At 44.7% G+C, this 25,159-nt stretch overlaps 1 protein-coding gene across 2 annotated transcripts in view; it reads right to left on the bottom strand.

Moving 5' to 3' along the window:
- Window positions 1–22,994, bottom strand: part of EPHX2 (epoxide hydrolase 2) — a 59,496-nt gene extending 36,502 nt beyond the window's left edge. Inside the window, exons 1-7 of one of the 2 annotated variants that reach the window (XM_032855661.1) lie at window positions 22,852–22,994; window positions 16,714–16,798; window positions 10,171–10,330; window positions 8,720–8,910; window positions 7,195–7,317; window positions 3,474–3,548; window positions 209–304 (exon numbers count right to left, since the gene is read on the bottom strand). In XM_032855661.1, coding sequence (XP_032711552.1) covers window positions 209–304; window positions 3,474–3,548; window positions 7,195–7,317; window positions 8,720–8,910; window positions 10,171–10,330; window positions 16,714–16,798; window positions 22,852–22,949 — 828 coding nt within the window. In that variant the 5' untranslated portion in view covers window positions 22,950–22,994. The remainder of the gene's footprint in view (window positions 1–208; window positions 305–3,473; window positions 3,549–7,194; window positions 7,318–8,719; window positions 8,911–10,170; window positions 10,331–16,713; window positions 16,799–22,851) is intronic. The other variant, XM_032855662.1, reaches the window with a different exon arrangement.
- Window positions 22,995–25,159: the final 2,165 nt, after the last annotated feature.

Here is a 25,159-nt window from a genome sequence, read left to right as displayed (position 1 = left end):
TCATTGTTTTTGCACTACACCCAGTGCTCCATGTGATACGTGCCCTCCCCGATACCCACCACCTGGTTCCCCCAACCTCCCACCCACCGCCCCTTCAAAACCCTCAGAGGTTTCAGCTTCTTAATGGCATTCTACACTGGGCCACACCATCTACACCTTCCTCTCCCTTCACCTTGACTGGAGCAGACCTTCCCCCAGTTTCCTTTACCTGGTACCGCCAAGAGAACCAGCTCTCAGGAAATCCATGGCAGAGACACACAGCAGGTCCAGAACCTAGCTCCACAAAATGCAGACGCACCCCAGGCTGTAGCAAAGAGAGGTGAACAGTAAGTGACCACAGTACCAGCCTGGACAGAACCAGTTCATCTTCCGCAGACCGCTCTGGGCCACCTCCGGATACTGCCGGACCTCGTAATTTCTCAGCTCAAGGCCCTGATGCCAGAAGATGTTCAAGAAGACACAACTGGCCAAACTGCAATAAAGCCTTTTATAGGAACACAGAAGGCCAATATTCATGTTAACATGTGGAATACTAGGATTATTTTGTTAAAAAATGTTTCTCACTTGAATGCAAAATCTTTTCCAAGCTTTGCTACATTTCTAGTGCTCTGGGCTGTGGGTCCTAGCCTACTAGAGCTCAATGTCTATGTTCTCTCCCTGGCCCATGACAACATTTTCCATACCTCCGTCCACTTCCTTGCAATGGGTGTGGCCATGTGACTGAGTTCTGGCCAATGGCCTATGAGAATGAAGAAATGTGTGCTACACCTGGGCCCACATAAACCTCCCACGTATTTTCCCATCTGTACCTGAAGAGTTTGGGCCTTGGGCAAGGAAGAGCCAATAGAAGGGAAACGGGATCCTTGTTGACTGCATGGAGAGAGCCTACTCCTACCCTACAATGGGGTGTCTGGCAAGCAGGCAATGAACCTGATGTTGAGCCAACGGAAGCTTGGGATGGTTTGTTTTAGTTTAGTACTTAATCTCCTCCAATTATTACCATGTGGTCTAAGCACACAAACTAAAGCAGTATCCAATCAGAGTGCCCTATTTTCCCTCGAAAGTATGTATCTCCAACTTTCTAATGGAAATAACTGGGAGAAATAAGATTTGCCTATGGAAATTCAGCTGGAAGAATTCTACAAAGCTGCATCTCAGATTACTCCAAGCTCGTGTTCCAAACAGGATGTTTCATTCATGATTCCCAGTGAGTTATTCTGCTTGAGAAAACATGAGGCTGACATTTCACAAACTCTATCGTGGTCTACAGTCTTATCAGAATCTGTTTCACTGTCTATTACTACTTGGCAAAGGAAGGATCTAATTCTATTTCTTATATTGCAAAGTGTTGTAGTACTGATGTCTGGTGACATGATCCTAACCTGCCCCTGCTCTAAATGGATCCTAAACCAAGAGACTCCTTTTTGCTGCTCAGCATCGAGTAGCTCAGCAAATGCATGTACTTTCCCATCCTTTAAATGATATGTTAATAAAATTGCCATAAAGCCAGAAAACGAGAAAGACCTAACCCAGCTTGGGTGGCATTAGTATTCAGTGGAAATCGATGGAATAGCACCCTGGAGAGTGGGGCTTGACTCGGGCTCCCCTAAGGTCACTGCCCCAGGCCTTTAATTTGGGATGAGGACAGAGGGGGTGATAAAGCGGTTCTGACCACCCTCCTTCAAGGTCAAATGAGAAATGTATTGAAACCGACCAGACCTACAAGCCTCAAGAGGATTATGTCCACAAGGTTGAAGACACAAGGCCACAGGCCAGACCCCAGGCCACAGGCTGAGAGCCCCCGGTCCTCACTGGTACTGGAAACGAGGTCTTAAGGGACCTCAGGAAGCTTTCACCCCTTCAGAGCACCCAGGGTTACAGGAGGGGCCAGGCTGATGCCCGCAGTAGCTTCAGCCTTTTCTTACTATCCAGTTCCCACTCATCCTTCACGCCCACTTCACCATCACCGCTGAACATTCCCCAGTGCAGCCTCCACCTTCACGGAGCCCATCCCAAGAGCGCGGGAGCACTGCTACCAGACAAGGACCCCGTCCTGGGTTGGAACTGCAGGAGCTGGGAATGTGTATCTCATGTAGACTTCAAGATTCCTGAGGTCTTAGATACTCCACTCATCTCGGTATTTCTCTCTGTGCCCCACAAACAACAAATACTCAATAAATCCTTGAGGGGCTGTCCTCCAGGCAGCAGGGCTTCCCCTGGGTCTGCAGACCTGCCCGCTCACGCCACCAGCTCGCCTCTTCATCAGCTACAGTTGACGGAGCATGGAGCCACCAGGCACAATGCCCCGTGGTCCGCATGCAGTATTTCCAGGACAGTGGACCCTTGCACAATGTGGGGATATGGGGCACTGACCTCCCATCTGCATAGTTGAAAATTGCATATAACTTTTGACCCCCCCAAAAACTCAATTCCTACTAGCTTCCTGCTGATTGGCAGTTTTTTACTGATAGCAGGTGATGAACGTCTATTTTGCGTTATGTATTTTACATACTACAATCGTGTAAAGTGAGCTAGAGAAAAAAAATTGTTCCTAAGAGAATCACAAGGGGAAAAAAAAAAAGAAAATCACAAGGAAGAGAAAATACATCTACAGCACTGCACTCTACTAAATCCTCAGATAAGTGGACCCACGCCATCCAAACCCATGTTGTTCAAGGGTCAAGTGTAATCCATACAAGAACACAGAAGGGACATATCAGCATCACCTCGTTATAAAGCTGTGTATGCAAACATTCAGAGTGATGAAAATGTATCTAAATCTGTACACTTAGTGCCAAAGCCAGGATTCACACTGGTTCTATCTGGCCCCAAGCAACCGTCCTATCTTGTTTTGCATATGAGCTGACGGGTAGCTCTAGTCACTTCCTATTTAAATGGGACCAATGACAAATGAAGAAAAAGATTCCAGGGTGAATCCATGAAGACATATTAACACCCTACTCTGTATCCTGGCTAGATCAGGAGTCGGGGCCCCTCTGCACATGGCCTTGGCCTTGCCGTAACCCTGACCACTGGATGTTTTAATGACCACTTCTGTCTCTTTATTCTCGTTATGGGTTCTTTGAGGATGGGTCTGTCTTGTTCCTCACTGCATCCCTCGTATCTGGCCCAAGCCTGACACTAAGGCAGTGCTTGTTGAGTATCTGCTAGACGAAAACAAGCTCTCCCCAGAACACAGGCCAGACACACGCACTTTAGCACTCTGGGCTACTCAAGGCTCCATATGACCTGTCTTCCCACGGGAGTCTGACCATATCTGTACACTGCTTTGCATATCCTAAGGCATGACCCTTGTCTTCTGACTTTTAAGGAATGAGTAGATGGAGAAGTATTATTTTCCTGTAAACAGCGGGTACTGAGGTATCCTTGATATTTAACAAATGTCCCTGCAGGTCATTGTAGATGGGCTGGTGAGGGAGGCCTCAGCTGACTGGGAGGGAGCGCTCACATACCTTTATCGGCACAAACCCATGGCTCACGTCGCTCAGACTGCATGGGATTGGAAGAGGGGCTGTGGCGCGGGGAAGCTGGAAGGAAAACAGGGACAGTGAGAGAAGCGGCAGCCTCCTTCTAGGAGACGTTCTCAGAGACGGTTTTCAGAAGTCCAGAGTGCTGGCACAGGCACCTGTGCCGTGGGCTCCTGAGTCCTCCCTGCCCAGCCCCGTCCCTCTCCTGCGAGCACACAGTTGTATTCATCTCCACCTCCCTTTTAGTTCAGTGCAGCCCATGATCGAGTCCTTCAGACACAAGAGTGTGGCCTGTCAGCCTCACCCGTTAAAATCCCCACGCAATTCTCTACATACTCTACTGCCCCCCGCTTCCGGCTGAGAGCCTGGTGTGACTCAGGAAAACACAAGGGGAGAACAGTGGGTCCTCTATCAAACCTGTGTCCTTGAATAGCTGCCTTAAGCAAAGGCCCTGGCCACCACCACCCGAACTTTTTTACACCAGCAAGAAATAAACACCATCTGCTCTAAAACACTGAGATTTCATACTTCAGTGACTATAATTCTTCCCTATGGCAGTTCCTCAAGTGGTCAGCCAGGCTCATGCTGGACACCATCAGGAATGCGAAGTTCATAGAGCATCACTGAATGGCTCCGCTGAAGGGTCCCTCCCTCACGCCGGCCAAAATCTGACTCTGGGCCTTTGTATTAGTCTGCTCCAGCAGCCATAATCACGTGCCACAGGCTGGGTGACTGAAACAACAGACGTTTACGTCTCCCAGTCCTGGAAGCCAGGAGTCCAACACCTTGGTTGGTTCAGGCTTGGTTCCTCCTGAGTCCTCTCTGTTTGGCTTTGCACCTCCAACCTGGGTCCTCATGTGGTCTTTCTTCTGTTCTGTGTCCTCATCTCCTCTTCTTATGAGGACAGTTGGACTAGATTAGGGCCCACCTACAATGTCCTCATTTTATCTTCATCACCTCTTTTAGAGGTTGTGTCTCCAAATACATTCTGAGGTCCTGAGGCTTTAACACAAATACATTTGGGGTGGGAAAAGGCAGAGGTCAGCCAGTAAGAGCCTTCTGCCCACAGGCCCCAGCTGGGGTTGTCTGGAGTCCCAGGAGGATAGGTAACATCTTATATGATATCTAGGTAAAGAACAAAATCCCTGAACAAAAGGTCCTTAAGGGGCTTCTTTACGTTATTCCTGTGAGCTGTCTTCAGATAGAAATGACAAAGGACAGTAAGTGAACTTATTTACAGGAAGTGACATATTAGCAACTCCTACTGCTAGATCGCTCATCTTTAGTCCCAAAGGTGTGATCTAAGGAAGCAGCTCCAGCTTCTTAGGTGCGAGAAATAAACTATGAAATGTACCTCCTTTTTTAAACATGGAAGAGCTTGCATAGACGTCCTCAGTGGGGGAATCAGAAGGCAAGCCCCCTACGACTGTGGCACCTGGAGAGGATTCAGGGTGTGGCGGGAAGGATGGGCAGCTGGGTGTCCTTTGATGGCAAGGAGCCTTGTCTGGCCTGAGGGAGCCGAGACATGGACCAAGGGCTAGAGTCCCTTGGGGCCCTTCTGCTGAGGTATCCCTGGCTTCCTAGTGGATGTCTTACTCTCTGATGTGAGGAATTTGAGAAACAAGACAGAGGATCACAGGGGAAGGGAGGGAAAAATGAAACAAGATGAAACCACAGAGGGAGAAGAACCGTAAGAGACTCTTAATCCCTGGAAACAAACTGAGGGTTGCTGGGGGGCAGGGAGGGATGGAGTGGATAGGTGATGGACACTGGGGAGGGTATGTGCTATGGTGAGCGCTGTGAATTGTGTAAGACTTTTGATTCACAGAACTGTACCCCTGAAACAAATAATACATTATATGTTAATTAAAAAAATAAGAAGGAATAATTTTCATCCTTCCTTATAGCTTCTCCCTACTTTGGAGAAGACAGGTGAGGCATGGCTTACTTTCCCAATTACAGGACAGTTATCTGTGACTCGTATGACGAGGGGACAACTAGTAAGTCGGACAAGCAGGTGGACGCTGGGATTCTAAGTCTGGGACGTTTTCTCCTCTGCTGCATGAGACTTCTAGGCTTGTAGGACAGATCGAGCTTGGACAAGACACTTTACGGCTGTGAAGTCATTAGACAGACATTTTTATTTATTCATTAAAGATGAAAAGCCAGGGGCACCTGGGTGACTCAGTCGGTTAAGTGTCTGCCTTCAGCTCAAGTCATGATCTCAGGGTCCTGGGATCCAGCCCTGCACTGGGCTCCCTGCTCAGTGGGAAGCCTGCTTCTCCCTCTCCTTCTGCCCTTCCCCACTCATGCTTGCCCTCTCAAATAAATAAATAACATCTTAGAAAAAAAAAAGAAGGGGCGCCTGGGTGGCTCAGTGGGTTAAAGCCTCTGCCTTCGGCTCAGGTCATGATCCCAGGGTCCTGGGATGGAGCCCCGCATAGGGCTCTCTGCTCAGCGGGGAACCTGCTTCCTCCTCTCTCTCTGCCTGCCTCTCTGCCTACTTGTGATCTCTGTCTGTCAAATAAATAAATAAAATCTTAAAAAAAAAAAAAAAAGAAGATGAAAAGTCAATTGTCCCTACCATGGGGGGGGCTCAACTGTGTCTCCTCCAAATTCATCTGTTGAAGTCTAAATGTCCAGGGCCTCAGAATGTGACTGTGTTTGGAGATAAGGTTTTAAAAGAGGTCATTAAAAAAAAAATAAATAAAATAAAAGAGGTCATTAAAGTTAAAAAAAGAGGTCACTGGAGCAAGCCTATTGGAGTCCGAATACAACCTGGCTGGTGTCCTCGTAAAAGAAGAAGACATTTGGACACACACCGGGGAAGATGTGGCCATCCACAAGCCAAAGAGAGAGGTCTCGGAAGGAACCGCCCTTGCCAACACCTTGATCTTGGACTTCTGGCCTCCTGGTGAGACTGCTGTCTCCACCATGCAGTCTGTGTACTTTATGGCAGCTCAGGGAAGTGGACACAGTGCCCTCTGAGAGCACGTTGGGAAGGCTGGGCCATCCAGCTGGCTCAGCCAGGTGTATGCCCCCTCTCCCAAGCACTGCATTCCTGCCAAAGCCTTGTATAACCGCCACCAGCACTCTGGGGCTCAGTGCGATCCAGCGGAATGGAGATCTTAGGCCAACTCAAAATAACAGAAGGGGCTAATCCCCAGGCAGCCCTCCTGCGGCATCATGAAGGGCGCCCCATCCTCTCTGTGACAGATGGTTTCAACTGCTCGCGTGTACCAACAGTATGACCAGCCAGACCAGGAGGGGACTGTGCTCCCTATCCCCGCTGGGGCAGACCTCATAGCTAAATTCCCAATATTTACTCTAAGAGGTCAAGTCTAAAAAAAAAATTTTTTTTAATTCAAAAATTAAGAATAAATAAATAAATACAGTGAAGTCTGGTGGCTTTCAAAGGCTCCGCTCCTCCCTTGGGTCTTGGTTCCTCCGACTCTGACTAGTATAGATTGTTGTTCTCAGAGCATTGCTTTTCTGCTCACGGCTGCAGATAAAGAAGTTCTTCAAGGACAGCAGTGCTGATGGCCCAGTGGGGAGCGGCCACCCACCCAGGTGGTGAGCAGCTGGGATCCTGCGCCAGGAGCATCGAACTCCCGGAAATGGTCCCCCTCTCACTCGCTGTGTCTCCTGCACCCCTCAACACAGAGGAGGGGCAGGAAACCCGACCCAGCGCAACCCCAGGAGTTACCTGCACCCCAGTTACTCTCTCCAGTTCTGCCAGGGCTGTATCTGTGTCACGGACGAGGATGGTGACCATTCCCAAGTCACGGGCCGGCTTCAGATTAGCCCCGATGTCATCCAAGAACACAACCTGAATCCAAATAGCAGGGACACTAGCATCACTCTCATCCAAAGCAAAACTCACCCGGGAGGGACAGCACCGGAAAGACACACATTAAAATGGGAATAGTGGGTTTTTTGTGATGACAAGGTGAAGAATTACTTTTTTCTTCATATATTTGTTAACTCTTACAAATACTGAATTACATCAAAATATCGATAAACACAGAGAGATGTACAGATTCCCAGAGACATGTGTGGGTTTCAGCCTAAATTCTGAAACTGTAAAAAAAATTAAGGAAGGATATAAACTTATCAGGGTGACATTAAAATTCACCTAGGAAATCAACATGTATGAGCAGACCCCCACCCCCAAATCTGGAAAAGCACTGTTAATAAGGGCAGATACTAAAACAAGTTATGAAGCTACGAAAGGTAAAACTAAAAAGTGGGGTGCTAGAAGAGAAATAGACATATCAATGAAATAGAAGAGAGCTGAGGAATGAACCCAATTATAAATGACAATTTGTGTTGTCCGCCCAGCAAGGAAAAATGGTACTTAAAAGATTATATAATTATCTTAACTGCTTCCTTCACATCATCTTCCCCCAAAATAAATTCTGAATCTATCAAATATTTAAATTTTAGAATTTAAAAAAAATCCTTAAAGTCACAGAAAAAAGCATAAGTGCATTATCATCTTGGATTAGGGCAGGCCCAGACTTCTAAGAAGCTCATCCAATTCAAAAGCCAGAAGTGAGAAGATCTTTATTAATAGGCATATTAAAATTCAGAGCACTGTTACAAGGCTTAATCCAGGGGTTGAGAAGAGCAGGAGCAAAGTTTAAAAGGAGAGAGGACGGGTTCTAGGATTGAGCCTGGTAAGGATTCCTGTAAGGATTCCCCATGAGGGAGTTCAGGGTTCCATCCACCAGCTTGTGGAGGGGGTAGGGCCAACAAGAGAGGGTTAGAAACATCGGGGAAAGGTATTTAAGGATGGTCTAATTGCCTTTTTGAAAACTGGAGACGGGGCATACAAGGAAAACAGAGTTTTGAATAGATAATTAGAGACAGTATGAAGACAGAACTTTGGGGTGCCTAGAGGAGGCAGCTCTAATACTGGAACTCACCCTTTGGTAGGGTGACCCTTACCAGCCTTGTGGTCTTGGGAAAATCTCCCAGGGTCTATGCTTCTTTACAGGCAAACTGAGGGAGCTGGTCTAGCAGTTTGACAATACCTGTTTTGACCTATAAAAGTCACAGAGAGTGGCCCATGCCCATGGAAGTCCTGAACTGGGAGAATGGGAATCTGCCGCTGGACCCAGCATCAAACCACTAGGCCCCAGAAGTCCTCCACCTGCTCCCTCCTCCCTTTTTCTTATGTGCACTATCTCTAGAACAATCTCTTTCACTCAAAAGAAGTGTCCACATACCTCACTGGGGCTGGCCTTCATGGTTTCCAGCACAAACTTGTAGATCTGAGGATCAGGCTTGGTCATTCTGATCCTGCACGACTCTATCAGGAAGTCAAAGTGCGGCCTCAGCTGACACAGCAGCTGGGCCAGGCTGCCCCTCTGAGCACTGTCATCCAGCCAGTCGTTGGTGAGGACGCAGGTGGTGTAGCCTGAATGAGAAGTCACCAGTGACTGGACCAGATAGAGAACTTTGCTCCGAGAAGCTCAAGTTACCCCCACAGGCAACCCCAAAGAAGGGGCCACACAGGGTTCTTCTTTGCATCAACTTCTTGATGCCCAGCTTCTAAACTGACATGCGGGACAAGAACCATTTTTACCCATAAGCACCTCCTGACACTGAGACAGGAGAGTAAGCAAACCGGGTAGGTGAAAGGCTTCCAGAAATACTGACAGAAACACTATTGCTAAATATTCCTTACAACTGTAGAGCAAGAGATTGTGATCTTCATCAGCTCATATGCCCCTGGCCACCTTGGGAGTAAGCAGGACAGTCCTCACCATCCACTTTTATATATGAGCAAACAGAAGCTCAGACCAATCATGAGCTTCCCGGAGCTACACAGTGAAGGCAGAACCGGACCAGGCTCAGAATCCTGCCTTTGGACTGGCCCTCCAGGGCTCCTGCCAAGTCGGTGTTACTGAACACTCTGCTCCATTCTCTTTCAAAATTCCTGCCTTGGCTTCTGGAGACTGCATTCCCATTTCAAAACTAGACGAATGTCGACAAAGATAGCATTATTCCCCCCGGCTTTCTCTCCCTAACCAAGAAGGAGAAGAAGCAGGGGATGGTGGAAATAAGGCACTGATGAGTCAGTGGTGAGACCCTTTGCATGAAACACGAGTGAGAAACACGGACATGGGACGGCTCAGCCATGACCCTTTAAGTCTACTGTTAAGTGGGTAGAATGATTTCAAATACACCTGTGACAAAGAGCTGGGCTCTGACACTATGTAAATGTCTACTGGATTAACTTGATCCCATGTCCCAGACCATTTGACACCCTCTAAGTTCATGTCAACCAGCTCACAGCTCAGTCGCTTTGACATTTAGAGGTTGAAACGATCACAGTTGCTTTAAAGGCCTTGATTTTCAATCACTGTGACAAGAGGTTGGGTCCTTCTGGTCATTACTAAGTGTCACTGGAGGGAGAGAATTTTGCTCACAAGGCAGTCTCTGGCACAAACTGCTCTATTAAGTAAAATACTTTCATTTTTTTCCCCCCAACTATTCTGATAGTGCTGTTTTTGGCCATTTGATGAAACTTACTTTGGGGCTGTTTTTAAGAATGGCTTTCCATCAAAGTCCAGAAGATCTGTGCTCTCAGAACACATTTGGATGTATTCTGACCTAACCCTGCCAAGGGTTCTAGTGCAGCTGATTGAGAGAACAGCCAGTACTGGCTCCTTACCCTTCTTTCTGAGCACAAGAGCAGCCTGAAGCATGGGATAGTTGATCTTTCTTGCTGCAACCGCCTTGCCAAAGAGCTGACTTACAGAGAAATTCTCAGGGAGGCAGATTCCAGAGTCCTCAGAACATTTCCTGCAGTCTTCTTCCATAAGTGGCACCCACTGTGAAAGGGAATTGATGAGGATATCAATTGGTATAACCCTTCAGAATAGCTTCTGGCAGCATTTGCTAAATCTGACCACATGCATTCTGTGGGCCAGCAATTCCACTCCTAGACCTGCACCCAACGGAAATGTCCACATATGTTCACCAAAAAGACATGTTCATCTATGCACTTGCAGCAGCACTATTTCCAAGAGCACCAAACTACAAGCTACACAAATGACCCTGTTTATGGCCTGAATGTTGTTCCCCCAAAATTCGCGTTAAAGTCTTAAGCCCTCGCATCTCAGAAAGCAACTGTCCTTGGAGGTAGGGTCTTTAAAGAGGTGATTAAGGTAAAATGAGGTCATGAGGGGGGCCAAATCTAATCTGACTGGTGTCCTTGTAAAAGCAGGAGATTAGGACATACACACACACACACACACACACACACACACACACACAGAGGGAAGACGGTGAAGACACAGAAAGTGGCCACTGCAAGACAAGAAGAGAGGCCTCAGAAAAAAAACAATCCTGTCAAAACCTTGATCTTGGGCTTCTAGGCTCCAGAGCTATGAGGAAACAAATTTCTATTGTTTAAACCACACAGTCTGTGGTATTTTGTTATGGCAGCCCTAGCTGATGGCAGCAAAATGGATTGTGATATGTTTACATACTACCATAGCAGCACTATTTGGAGTAGTTCCAACTGAAAAGTACCCAAACCCAATAGCAGACTGATAGAGAGCTCACAAATAAACCCATGCATACATGTATGGTCAGTAAATTTACAACACAGGAACCAAGAATATACAATGGGGAAAGAACAATCCCTTTGATAAACGGTGTTGGGAAAACTGGACAGCCACATGGAAAACAATGAAACTTAACCACTATCCTCGCTATACACAAAAATCAACTGAAAATGAGTGGAAGACTTCAATACAAGACCTAACACTGTAAAACACCTAGAAGAAGATGTAGGTGGTTAAGTTCCTCAACAGAGGTTTTGGTGATGATTTTTTGAATCTGACAACAAAAGCACAAATAAACTATTAGGACTACATCAAAACAAAAAAGCTTCTGGACAGAGACAGAAACTATCCACAAAACAAAAAGGTACCTACTGAATGGGAGAAGATATTTGCAAATGATATCTGATAAAGAGCTGATCTCCAAAATATATAAAGAACTCAAACAACCCAATGGCAAAAAAAAAAAAAAAAAAAAAAAGAAAAGAAAAGAAAAAAAAAAACCTGGTTAAAAAAATGTATGGCAAACCTGAAAAGACATTTTTTTCCAAAGAAGACATACAGGTGGCCAACAGACACATGAAAAGATGCTCAACATAACTAGTCATCAGGGGAAACACAAATCAAAACCACAGTGAGGTATCACATAGCAGCTATTAGATTGGCTAATATTAAAAAGACAAGAAATAACAAATGTTGGTGAGGATGTAGAACACTTGTGCATTGTTGGTGGAATGTAAATTGGTGCAGCCACTGTGGAAAACAGAATGCAAATTCCTCAAAAAATTAAAAATAGGGCTACCATATGATCCAGCAACTCCATTTCAGTATTTATCCAAAGCAAACAAAAACACTAACTCAAAAAAGATATCTGCACCCCCCATGTTCACTGCAGCATTATTTATAATAGCCAAGATATGGAAACGACCGAGGTGCCCATCAATGGATGAATGAATGGATAAAGAAAATATGGTATATAAATTTAATGGAATATTATTTGGCCATAAAAAAGAACAAAATCTTGCCATTTGTGAGAGTCTAGATGAACATCGAGGGCATTATGCTAAGCGAAAGAAGTCTGACAGAGAAAGACAAATACTGTATGATCTCTCTTATATGTGGAAATTAAATTCAAAACAGGAACAAAACCAAAAAATACAAAAAAGGCCAAACTCATAGATACGGAGAAAGTGGTTGCCAGAGGCAGGTGGTAGGGGACGGGGTGAGAGAAATGGGTGAAGAGGGGGTCAAAAGATAAAAAGAAAACAAAAGATACAAATGCCAAAATTGATGCAAGATAAAATATAAAACATGAGTAGACTAAAACCATTAATGAAATTGGAAAAATAATGGAAGTATTTACCCTTCTATAAAAATAATAAAACATTTCTAGCCTTAGACTGTTACACAAGTAAAAAATATATAAATATAGTTTAGTGGGAGAGTTACATAAGTAAATTTGCATTTTAGGGAGGTCATCCCAGAAACAGTGAGAAGGATTGGAGGAAGGGAGAATAATTATAAGAGAATTTTCACAAGTTCCACCTTCACTATCCACCTACCAGCATTAGTGGCCAAGAACTCCATCTTCCCTTCTGTTGCCATAGATAATGGTCCATTGCTCTTACCAAAGCTCAACCCCTCCATCTAGATTCCATCCCTCTCTGCTTCAAGGACATAGCTCCAGGGGATCTCCCTTCCTTATTCCTTTATCAGCAGTCTCCCTCCCTACTGGATCATTGCCATCAGGATGCAAGCACATTGTTACCAGAAAGTAAACCTCTTTCTTGACCTTATCCCCTCCTCCTTCTACTGCCCCATTTTTCTGTCCCACTTTGTATCAAAACTTCATATAGTGTTCAAACCTTTTCTCTCCTTTTTTTGTGAACATAGTCTGGTCAGGCTTTTATCTCCACATTCCACTTTCTCTTGTCACGGTTATCCGATGACCTCCATGATGTGTTACGGCATCTAATGGGCACTCACTGACTCTCGTTTTGCCTGACCCATCCGCTGCACCAACACACAGGGCCATTCTCTTCATCTGAAACTTGATAAATCCTTGGCTGCCAGGGTCCACACACTGTCCTGATTCTTCTCAGACTGGCCGAAATTCATTCTCCATCTCTCAATCTGGGTCCCCTTCATCAACCCCATCTTTAATATTAGAGTACCCTGGACTCTGGATTCTCCATTTATACTCCCTTTCCCAGTGATCACACTGAGTCCGGTGACACTAAAAATGCCATCTATACACTGTGTGTGTGTTTGGCCTGGACATCTTCCGTCAACTCTGGGTTTGTATATGAGGTTGCCTACTGCACACTCCATTTGGAGATCAATAAGCATTTTAAGGGCGCCTGGGTGGCTCAGTTGGTTGAGCGGCTGCCTTCGGCTCAGGTCATGATCCCGGACTTCCAGGATCAAGTCCTGCATCAGGCTTCCAGCTCCTTGGGGAGTCTGCTTCTCCCTCTGACCTTCTCCTCTCTCACGCTCTCTCTCTCTCAAATAAATAAATAAAATCTTTAATAAAACAAATAAGCATTTCAAATTAAAATACCCCAAATCAGGCACATGATTTCCCAGCCCCACAGCAGCAAATAGCAACTGATACTGTCAGTTGATTCTGGTCAGAAACGTTTGTTACCCTTCACTCCTGTCTCATACTCACACTCAATCTATCAGGAAAGCCTGCGGAAACTACAGTCAAAATACTCCAGGTTTGGATCACTTTTTACCACTTCCCCCAGTATTACCTTAGTCCAAGCTACCACCATCTCTCACCTGATCTTCCAACAGCTTCCTTAATTAGTCTATAAAGATCCTTGCCCTTTTCATCTATTTATGCAGCAGCAAGAATGAGGTTTTAAAAATATCAGTTAGGCGCTGGATTTGAGGCTTGTCTTCCCATCTCCTTATCTGGCTGGCTGCCTCCTGAATAAGCCTTTTCTTTGGGGCGCCTGGGTGGCTCAGTGGGTTAAGCCTCCCTGCCTTCGGCTCAGGTCATCATGATCCCAGTGTCCTGGGACTGAGTCTCACATCAGGCTCCTTGCTCAGCAGGAAGCCTGTTTCCCCCACTACCTGACAGTCCCCCTGCTTGTGCTTGCTCTCTCTCTAAACCTTTCCCTTGCTGCAAATATATATACATAATGTCACTTCACTGCTCCAAATCTCCCAATGCCTTTCCTTCTCATAGTGGGAAAAAAAAAAGATAAAGAGATCAGACTATCTTCATACAATGGAATATCATGCAGCAATGAGAACAAAACTTGGACTGCACACAATGATATCTATGATTCTCACAAATACAGTGTTGAGGAAAAGATGCCCAGATAGAAAAGATTCATCTGTGCAGTTCCATTCAAAATACAAAATATGTAAAAGTGATCTCTAAGGCTGAACATCAGGATGGTTAGTTACTCTTGGAGGGGTAGTGTCAGAAGGGGTGTTAGGTGGGGTGCCTACAGTGCTAATTATGTTTTATTTCTTAATCTGGGTGCTGGTGACCTGAGTGCATTCAGTTTGTGCAAAAATTCATCAAACTGTATACTTTGTGCACTTTTCTGTTTGTACTGTACACAGAAAAGAAAAAAAAATTTTTAGAGTCAGACACTTAACCAACTGAGCCATCCAGGTGCCTTGAATACACAAATAAAAATTTAAAGACGACATTCCCTTCCAGGATATAATTTTTAAAGACAAATTAAACCTAAGTAGCCTCTGTCATAATATATAGGCGACCCTTGAATAATGTGGGGGTTGAGAGCCCTAACCACCGACGTAGTTGGAAACCCACATGTAAGTTTTGACTCCCCAAAGCTTAACTACTAATAACCTACTGTTGACCAGAAGCCTTACCAATCACATAGAATTGATTAACACATATTTTATATGTCATATGTATTATTATATGTATTATATACTGTATTCTTACAATACAGTAGGCCAGAGAAAAGAAAATGTTATTAAGAAAATCCTATGGAAGAGAAAATGCATTTACAGCACTGTATGTGTATTTATTGAAAAAAAAAATCGACCCGTAAGTTCAAACACATGTTGTTGAAGGATCAACTATAATGTGCTTTTTCAGACCCCATCTGCTAACTATTCAAGTTACCTAGAAGGTACATAGACGAAGAAAGTCAGAATGGGTACAGGGTTTTCACAGCAATTACTAGAAATTCACTCTATAATTCCTATGTTCATTGAAAGTACATTGTACTCCCTTCTTTCCTTCTCTTCTGACAATATTAATTGCGGATTTCTGTGTGCTTGTAGAATAGATTCTTAGTAGCCTTTCTTCTTGCAGACACTGACTAAGAATCCAAATGGTTTCAGATCACTGCTTTGTTAAAAACCAGTGGAGGTTGTAGTCACAACGGTAACTGCTATTTACTGAGCACTTGCTATGTGCCAGGCACCATGCGAGACAGTTTCCTAGCTTCCTAACAACCCATGAAGTAGATAGTAGATCACATTCATTTTACAGATGGCAATACTGAGACTTTAGGAGGTTAAGCAACCTGTGTCTGTAAGTGGGAGCTGTGATTTAAATCCTGCTCTCTGCCTCCAAAGCCCATCTGTTATCCAGTTATTAATTAACAATCTCTCCCCACAACTGGTCCTGTCTGAAAACAGCTTGAGTAAGGATGACCACTATCAAAGCAACAAAACAAAGAACAAAACAAAGACTAACAAGGAATGGCGAGGATATGGATCGAGTGGAAATCTTGTGCACTGCCCAGGGGAATGCAAACTGGGGCAGCCGCTCTGGAAAACAGGATGCAGGCTCCTTAAAAAAATTAAGAACTACTCTATGACCCAGGAATCCGATCTCTGGGTCTATACCCAGAAGAACTGAGGGCAAGGTGTCCCACAGATATTTGTACACCCAAGTTCACAGTGGCATTATTCACAATGACCAAAAGATAGAAGCAACCCAGGGTCCATCGACAGATGAACAGATAAACAGAATGTGGTCTAACCATACACCAGAAAACGATTCATCCTTAAAAGGGAAATTCCTTTCACAGGCCACAGCATGGATGAACTTTGGAGACATCATGCGTGAAATAAGCCAGGCACAAAAGGACATATACTGCAGGTTGCTACTTATCTCTTGTGGCTATAGTAGCCTCATACACAGAGACAGGAATTCAGTAGTGTCATGGTTGCCAGCAGCTGGGGGAAAAGAAGGATGGGGAGTTTTTGTTGAAGGGGTATAGGACTTTACCAAGATGAAAAGAGTTCTGAAGATTGATGGTGGTGATGGCTTCACAATGCGAATATACTTTACATTACAAAATTATATTCTTAAAAGTGATCTAAATGACAAATTTTGTATTATGTGTATTTAACCACAATTTAAGAGGAAAAACAGGCTATTCTGCCTGGCACAGACTGGCAAGAAATTGGTAATTTCCCACTCATGGGGTGAATCCTGCAGGTTGGCCCTAAGAGATAATGAACCAGTCTTAAATATCTCTCTGTGTGTCTCAAAGCCTCCATCCCAGTCCTGGGAGGAAAGTACTAGTACTAGGTGAGGCAAACATGGTGGGTCTGCCCTCACAGAGTTTCTAGTCAGTGCGGGAGATGGGCATGTGGGCATAGAATGCCTTCTTAAGGGGGTTTATGAAGTGTCCCCTTACCTGGGAAAATGTGATCTCTCCCCTCATGAGGCGGGCACTGGAGCCATCTGGGCCTCCTCTCTGGAAAGCTTCTCTCAGAAAGCCTCTGGAAGACACAAAGAAACAACAGCATGGATGTTCGGAGGACTTCATCACAGCAGCATGTAGGGGACAGACACTATTCCTATCCACAGACAAACTGCTGTTCTAAGGGCATTCTGCCATGGACGGGGAAAGGCAATGTTCGAGCCAGGATCTTAGCCTAAAAGAGCAATCGAACTGGGACTGAGACCACAAATTAAATGATGGATATGCCGGCAGGTGAAGCAGCTCACGGGGACCACCCAGCAGAGCCTCTTCAACTGCCAGTACTTCTGGCTTTGCCACTTAAGGGACAAACTCAAGACTGGATACACATCCACTCCCATCTTCAGCTCCTTTGTACAAGGCACTGCTCCAAAGGACTGCTTTATTAGCACATATTCTCCAGAGGGAATAAAATATTTTTTCCTGGTTTTGATTCTGAACATATAGTTTCTACTTCATTTTAACCATATTTAATTTTTAAAAAGTTTTCTCAGGTTATGAGCTAAATTGTAGCCCCCTGCCCCACCTCCAATTCATATCTTGAAGTCCTCATCCCCAGTACTTCAGAATACGTATTTGGAGATAGGGCCTTTAAAGAGGTGATTACATTAAAATGAGGTCATAAAGGTGGGCCCTATCTAATGAGCAGTGTACTGAGGAGGAAATCAGGACACACACCTGAACTGGGAGAAGGCCATGTGAGGACACAGGGAGAAGATAGCCATCTATAAGCCTAGGAGAGAGGCCTCAGAGAAACCAATCCTGCCGCCATCTTGATCTTGGACTTCTAGCCTCTGGAACTACTTTGGAAGCCATCCAATCTGTGGTACTTGGTTATGGCAGCCCTAGCCAGCTAACACACCTCAGCTCATACTCGTCCCGAGGAATAGCACACACATACAGAGAGAGACCAGCTCATCACCCTTTCACTTCCTTACATTACAAAATTAAAGTTTCCATTCCGCTTTCTTGATAATTTCCCAACCCCCATGGTTGATCAGCTACCTTCACATGGCTGGCTAGGAGACATCAGACGGATAAAGGATGATATATATGTGACATGCACACACACCTCTGCTCCCCTGCACCCCTGACAACAAATCCCCACAACGGAGTCCACTCAGCCCAGGCACTGATGTGCAATCCTTCTTAATACAGTGCCCCAGGCAAATATTTATAATGGATGGGAATCAGCAGGCCAGTTAAAATGATTTACCATTCCCAAATAAGACAACAAATCTCTCTACTCTGGGAGTTCCATTTCTGAAAACAGGCAACTCTCTTCTATCCAACTAACGCTCTTGCAGGTAACCATTATCAACTTCACACAACATGCAAAAAGATACATATCTAATATTGTAGCCTTGCTCAACATTCCAGTAAAAGCAACGGCTTTGCCATACCTTTGCCATCAGTTGTCTTTTATTTATTCACTTGGAAGATTTTATCCTTAAGTAATCTCTACATCCAACATAGGGCTCAAACTTGCAACCCTGAGATCAAGTCACATGTTGCACTGACTGAGCCAGGCAGGCACTGACCTGCCAGTTGTCTTCTTTTTAAACAGGGTTACTATGTTGTAATTATATACCATCAAATTCACATTTTAAGAGTATGATTGAAGGATTTGTAGTAAATTTACAGACTGTGTAACTCTGTGACATCAATGCAAACATCAGCACATTCCAGTTTTAGAACATTTCCATCACCTCCAGAGGTTCCTCGTGCCCTTCGGCAGCTGGTCTCCAGCTTTAAGAATCAATACGCAACTCACCTCAACTGTCTTGTATTGAGCACCAGAGGTGTGCAAGACATTGCGCTGGGTGCTGTGATACAAAAGCAGGAAAATGTGACTGTATTCTTCGGGAGCTCACAGGGGAACAAGGGAGTCAACACATAAGTAACTACAACACGCTGGAGGAGTAGTATGGAGAAAGCAAAGGGAAATGGTTTTTTTCTGCCTGGAGAATGGGGGCTGCTAGCAGAATGGGAACTGAGGGAAGACTAGAACTACAGAGAAAGGAGATACCAATGTATCTGTAAAGCAAATCAGGCAGTAATGATAATAACAGAAGAAGCGATTTGAAATATGAACACTGTTGGATTGGAAAACATGAATTCCAAGTTTTAAGGGTGGCTAATAAAAGCAGTGAGCAGTGAAAACGGCTATCACACAAAATGAAATCAGTGAATCAAAAGACACGATACAGTTTTCAAGAACAAAGAGTAACACAGGGAAGCAATTAAAGTAATGAGCAAAATGATTAAGACCTAGGGAGGCCAAATTCCTTCAATAAACAAGCAGTAAGAATTCCAAAAGGGTTGGGGCACCCAGGTGGCTCAGTCGGTTGAGTGTCTGAGTCTTGGTTTCTACCCAGGTCATGATCTCATGGGTCATGGGATTGAGCCCTGCATTGTGTTCCTTGTCCAGCAAGGAATCTGCTTGAAGGATTCTCTCTCTTTCTCTGCCCCTACCCACCCCCAACTCATGTGTGCAGGCACATGTGTGTGCACTCATGTGCTCTGTGCCTCTCTCAAATTAAATACATAAATCTTTAAAAAAAATGTTTAAATGTTTTAAAATTTAATTTAAATAAATAATTTATTAGTAATTCCAATTAAATAAATAAATCTTAAAAAAAAAAAATCCATCCAGGATTGATCAGAGAAGCAGTAGGAGTAACAGAACACCTCTCGGTACTGAAGAAAGATTCGACACCTTAGATCAAAAGTACACCAATTACCAAAGCAAAATTAACAAAAAACCAAACAAACCTCCACAACAGGCATATGTGGGGGAACTGTGCCAATTCCAAGGATAACAAAGGGTAACAACCTTTTGAGTAGAAAAACAGGTTATACACAAACAAAAAGCAATTCAGAGTGACATTAGTCTTCTATCTGCAACTTTAGATGTCAGAGGTTGTGGAACAATACGGAGGAGACGCTGAGAGAAAAATAAACAATGGCCCCAAAACTGTATCCTCAGATAACTTATTATACATTTTTGAAGGCAACAGAAAGTCTCAGCATATAAAACCAATGTTTACCATCACATGCCTTTCCTGAAAAAGAAAAAAAATTCAAGGAAGATTTCTAGTCAACTTAAAGATAGATGAAAATAAAAAGTTGAGAACAGGACAAATGTGGTTTAAAAGAAATTGGAAATAAATTTTTTAAAATACCACTTTCATAGCATTAGAAAAAACAGAAATAAAGCTAATGAAAGAGGTCTAAGACTTCTGCCTGGAAAACTACAAAACTAAGAAAGATCTCTATATCAAGTTCATGGATTGGGAGACAATATGGTTTGGGCAAAAATTCTCACCAAACAGATATAAAGACTTAATTCGCTCCAATCATAATCCCAGCAGATTTTGTGTGTAAGTGTGAAAATCGACACACTGATTACAAAATTTATCTGGAAACTAAAGGACACAGAATAGCCAAACAAATCTTTAAGATTAAATATGAAGGATTTGTATTACAAGATATTAAAATTTCTTATAAATTAAGACAATGTGATATTATTGCACAGAGTTATAGATCAACTTAGCATAACAGGGAGTCCAGAAATAGACATCTACATACATGGTCCCTTTGATTTTCTCAACAAGGCACCACTGAAATTTAATGTGGGAAAGTTTTTTTTAATAAATGACATTAGAGCAACTAGATATCCATAGGGGGCAGGGAGACTCCACACCATATACAAAATTTGTTTTGAGGTGGATCATGTATTTAAATGTGAAAGTTAAAACAATCTAGGTTCTCCAAGAAAGTGGGATATCTTCACTATCTTTAAGAATGCAAAAATTTCTTAGAAGGACACCAATGGCAGCAGTACCTGGGCAGCTCAGTCAGTTAAGCATCTGACTCTTTTTTTTTTTTTTTTTTTTTTTTAAGATTATTTGAGAGAGCGTATGAGAGAGAGCATGAGAGCGGGGCAAGGGGCAGAGGGAGAAGCAGACTCCCTGCTGAACGTGCAGCTTGACACATGGCTCGATCCCAGGACACCGGGATCATGACCTGGCCGAAGGCAGACACTTAACCAACTGAGCCACCAGGTGCCCCCAAGTGTATGACTTTTTTTTTTAAGATTTTATTTTTATTTATTTATTTTACAGAGAGAGACACAGTGACAGAAGGAACACAAGCTGGGGGAGTGGGAAAGGGAGAAGCAGGCTTCCCATGGAGTAGAAAGCTCAATGCGGAGCTCAATCCCAGGACCCTGGGATCATGACCTGAGCTGAAGGCAGCCGCTTAACAACTGAGCCACCCATTTTTTTTTTTAAGATTTTATTTTTATTTAAGCATCCAACTCTTGATCTTAGCTCAGGTCTTGATCTTGGGATTGTGGGCTCATGCCCATTTAAAAAAAAAAAAGGACACAAAAAAGCGCTACCATAAAACAGTAAAAAAAGATAAATCAGTTGTCATTAAAATCAGTACCTAGTGTTTATCAAAGATACCACTAAGAAAGTGAATGAATAAGCCATATACATGGATATGCTTGCAATACCTACATATGACAAAGGACTTGTATCAAGAACATACAAAGAGAGGCGCCTGGATGGCTCAGCCAGTGAGGCATCTGCCTTCAACTGAGGTCATGATCCCAGGGTCTGGGGATGGAGCCCCAGTCCGGTTCCCTGCTAAGAAGGGGGTCTGCTTCTCCCTCTCCCACTGCCCTTCACCACTCCCCACTCCGAAGCCTAGCTCAGGCTCTCTCTCTCTTACTCCCTCTCAAATAAATGAACAAAATCTTTTAAAAAATAAGGGCAAATACACTTCAACTAAATTTGGGCTTTACTTATTTCAGATTCCCCCTTGACTAGAACAAAAATGGATCAATCTATCATTGTTTGGGAGTATGTAGTGTACTGGTTTATGAAGGGCGTTATTCTGTGTGCTACTGGCTTGTGAAACACCCACAGTGAACCTAGGTCACAGACACTGCTTCCAAAAGAAACAGTCTCTGAGCATTAATTTGCCGTGAAACAAAACGGACAGAACTCTCAAAGCTTCCATCAGGCTCCTTATCCTTGCCAGGAATTTAGAATTTAGTCTTCTTTGGGTGTTGCCAGGGTGATGTTTTACTTTCTTTCTTAATTAAAAAAAAAAAATTTATTTAATTATTTGAGAAAGAGAGAGCGTGGACCGGTACGCAAGTGGGGGGAGGCGCAGGGGGTGAAGCAGACTCCCCGCTGAGCAGGGAGCCCAATGCAGGATCATATCCCAGGACCCCGAGATCATGACCTGAGCCCAAGGTGGACACTTAAATAACTGGGCCACGGGGGCGACCCTCTTTCTTAACTTTTAAACAAATATGCTTTCCCTCCTTTTGACTATAGGAGAAGCATATGTTCATAAAGAGATAAACTGAAAATGCCAAAAAGTAGAAAAATGAAGAAAATCATTCATAATCTCATCTGGGATTAATAATCCCAAACATATTCTGGGATATTTCCTCCACACATTTTTCTGCAGGTAGCTTCCCCTACTAGCCAGCTATAATTGAAACCATGTTGTAAAAAATTGTTTTACATTCTGGTGGGTTTGCTTCTTTTTTTCAATTCTCATTAACAGGTCTTTGCGGATCTGAAATCTCGTTCTGAACATCCTGTTTCTTGGTTTCCTGGTGACGCTTCCCAATTCATTTCCCAGCGACGAGGCTTTGGGGCGGTTTCTCTAGTTTGCGACTAGAGCAAGTGCGCCCGCAAAGCACAGGACTTTGTTCCCTCATCAACTTCAGGGCGACCTGCGGACCCATTCCACCACACAGAATTAGAGGGCAGCAGTGAGCCCGGCGAGAATCCAACAGAGAGGGCAATTTGGGAGTCTTTAGAGAGATTTAATCACTTACATTTTACAAAGACAATGGGTCTAGTAGCGTACACGGGTATTTTTAGGGCCGGGTAATTGTCTTAACCTCTGCAGAGCTCCCGCCCTACAGCACCGTGAAACCAGGGCTGGGGGTGCCCAGAGGCCGCTTCTCAGCGGGGGGCCCGCCCCTGGCGCGCCGGCTCCCCCTTCCCCACCCCTGCTCCGGCCGGGCGCTGACCCCCTTACCTGGGCAGCGCCAACTCCTCCGTGCGGTCCAGCGCGCCGGCCACCGAGGGCAGCGCCAGGACCCCGTCCAGGTCGAGCACGGCCGCGCGCAACGCCATGGCGGCCCACCGAGGCCCAAAGATCCAGGCGGTGCACAGAGGCCCGGAGCGGGATGGGAGCGGCGGGTCGCGGGGCCTCCCTCGCACTAGTTCAGGCGGGCCCCGCCCCCGTCCCGCCCCCGTCCCGCCCCCGTCCAGCCCTGCGCCCTGTCCTGGGCCCGCAGGGGCGGCGACCCACCTGTCTCCACCGCCTCCAGGCATCCAGTGCCCCTGCTAGGGTCCTGACCGCTTCCGAGAACTTGCCAGACTGTCACCGGTCCGGGGGCGGGCCTCAGAGCAGGGGTCTGAGGAAGAACCGGGGCCACTGACCCTTTAAAGTGTGTGTGGCCAAAAGCTTCATTCAGTGTTTGGATCCTTCCATGTTTGTTTCGGTTGGCATATGCACTAAACTAATAGCTTTGTTGCCCCTCCTTTTGGTGCGTATATTCACAGATCTGACGCAATCCTCTCCACGCTCCCCTCATCACACACTTACCTGTCAAGGCAAAATATGTTTCAAGAGTAAAATACGTTCCAGATACCGTATGCCTACTCAGAATACATCTATTCCAATCTCTTGTTGGAATGAGGCTTAAAAGGAAATTTGGAGTACTTACTACCCCTTTGTACCTTCTCCTTGTATTAATGCTGCCTAAAAATGTTCCAGCTTTGTTTTAAATCACGGATTCCACACTGTTGGCTCCTTTGTTTCTGGACTTTGCTTAGGAGTGTCTGTGCTGTATTTGCCAAAGGGTTGTCAGGCTTCTCATGCCTGCAGTGTAGCTCTGTGAATTCAAACATGCTCTGGGCTCAGTGTCCCAGCTTGCCAGGACCATGTCGCGAGACATAGATCCCAGAGACCTGTCTGTTGAATGTGTCCTCTGTGAATTTATGCAGGATATTCTGCCCCCTTTAGCTAGAAGAATGTTGTGAAAGATCATCTGATACCTTACTGAAATCAAGAGGTATTCATCTACAACTCTGTCGCTATCAATCATCAGTCTGGGGAAGAAGAAAATGAGTCTACTTTGGGTGTTTTGCTCTGGTGAACTATAACCATGCTTATGTCTTTTGCCTCACAACCTCTTCTGGGATCTCTCTGAGGCTATTGTTACTAGTGCTTTCTGAAATCCACTCCTACCAAGTAGGGAACATGAAGTATGTAGTCAACGGAGCCAAATTTAGCAGAGGAACTGGAAAAAGCAGTTCGATTTTGGACTTGGATGACACTGGGCGACCTCCTTCGGAACACTTTCAGCGTTAAAATCCTGGGATCAAGCCCCAAGTCGGGCTCCCTGCTTGGTGGGAAGGCTGTTTCTCCCTCTCCCACTCCTCCTGCTTGTGTTCCTTCTCTCATTGTGTCTCTCTCTGTCAAATAAATAATCTTTTAAAAAAATAAAATAAAAAATAAATTAAATCTCCAACTTAGACTTTCCTTTGGTCTCCAGAGTTGCATATCCAACCTCCTACTCCACATCTCCTCTTGATTGTCTGAGAGGGGTCTCTTGCTGCGTTTCCCACCTCTCAAGCCTGTTCTCTCCAGGACATTCCCAGTCTTACTCAGTGGCACTCATTCACTCGGTAACTTAGCCCAAAGAACTTGGAGTCACTCCTGGATTCCCCATTGCCCATGAAACTGTGTGTTCTTGAACTCAGAACCAGGGATGTCCGGTGGATTAGGGCAGCGGTAATAGCTTCTGGTTCGGTTCAGTGGTGATCTTTCTTTCTTTTTTTTTTTTTTTTAAAGATTTTATTTATTTATTTGACAGAGATCACAAGTAGGCAGAGAAGCAGGCAGAGAGAGATAGGAGGAAGCAGACTCTCCGCTGAGCAGAGAGCCCGATGCGGGGCTCGATTCCAGGACCCTGGGATCATGACCCGAGCCGAAGGCAGAGGCTTTAACCCACTGAGCCACCCAGGCGCCCCAGTGGTGATCTTTCTTAAAGGCCCACCCGGGAGCTCTCTCCTCCACTGCTTTCAAAGGTTTTGTAGGTTCTTAATATCCTGTATTAAATATCTTTCTATTTAATAACTAAAGGGATTTCTGCTGGCTGACGGATATGGGACTACTTAGGAATCCATATATGTATGTGTTTGTAAACATAGCAAAGCAAAGAGAAAGGACACATTGACAGAGCTGGATGGGAGAAATCCCCCTTTGGGGAAGAAAAGTAAGAAACACAGAACATGAGACTCCGTCTTAAGATCGAGATCATTGCGTGTGAGAGGAA

Source organism: Lontra canadensis, unplaced genomic scaffold (assembly GCF_010015895.1).
Source record: "Lontra canadensis isolate GAN:19392208 unplaced genomic scaffold, GSC_riverotter_1.0 scaffold10, whole genome shotgun sequence".
Taxonomy (NCBI): domain Eukaryota; kingdom Metazoa; phylum Chordata; class Mammalia; order Carnivora; family Mustelidae; genus Lontra; species Lontra canadensis.
The sequence above is the reverse complement of the archived record's forward strand: the minus strand, read 5'-3'. Positions and strand labels throughout refer to the sequence as shown.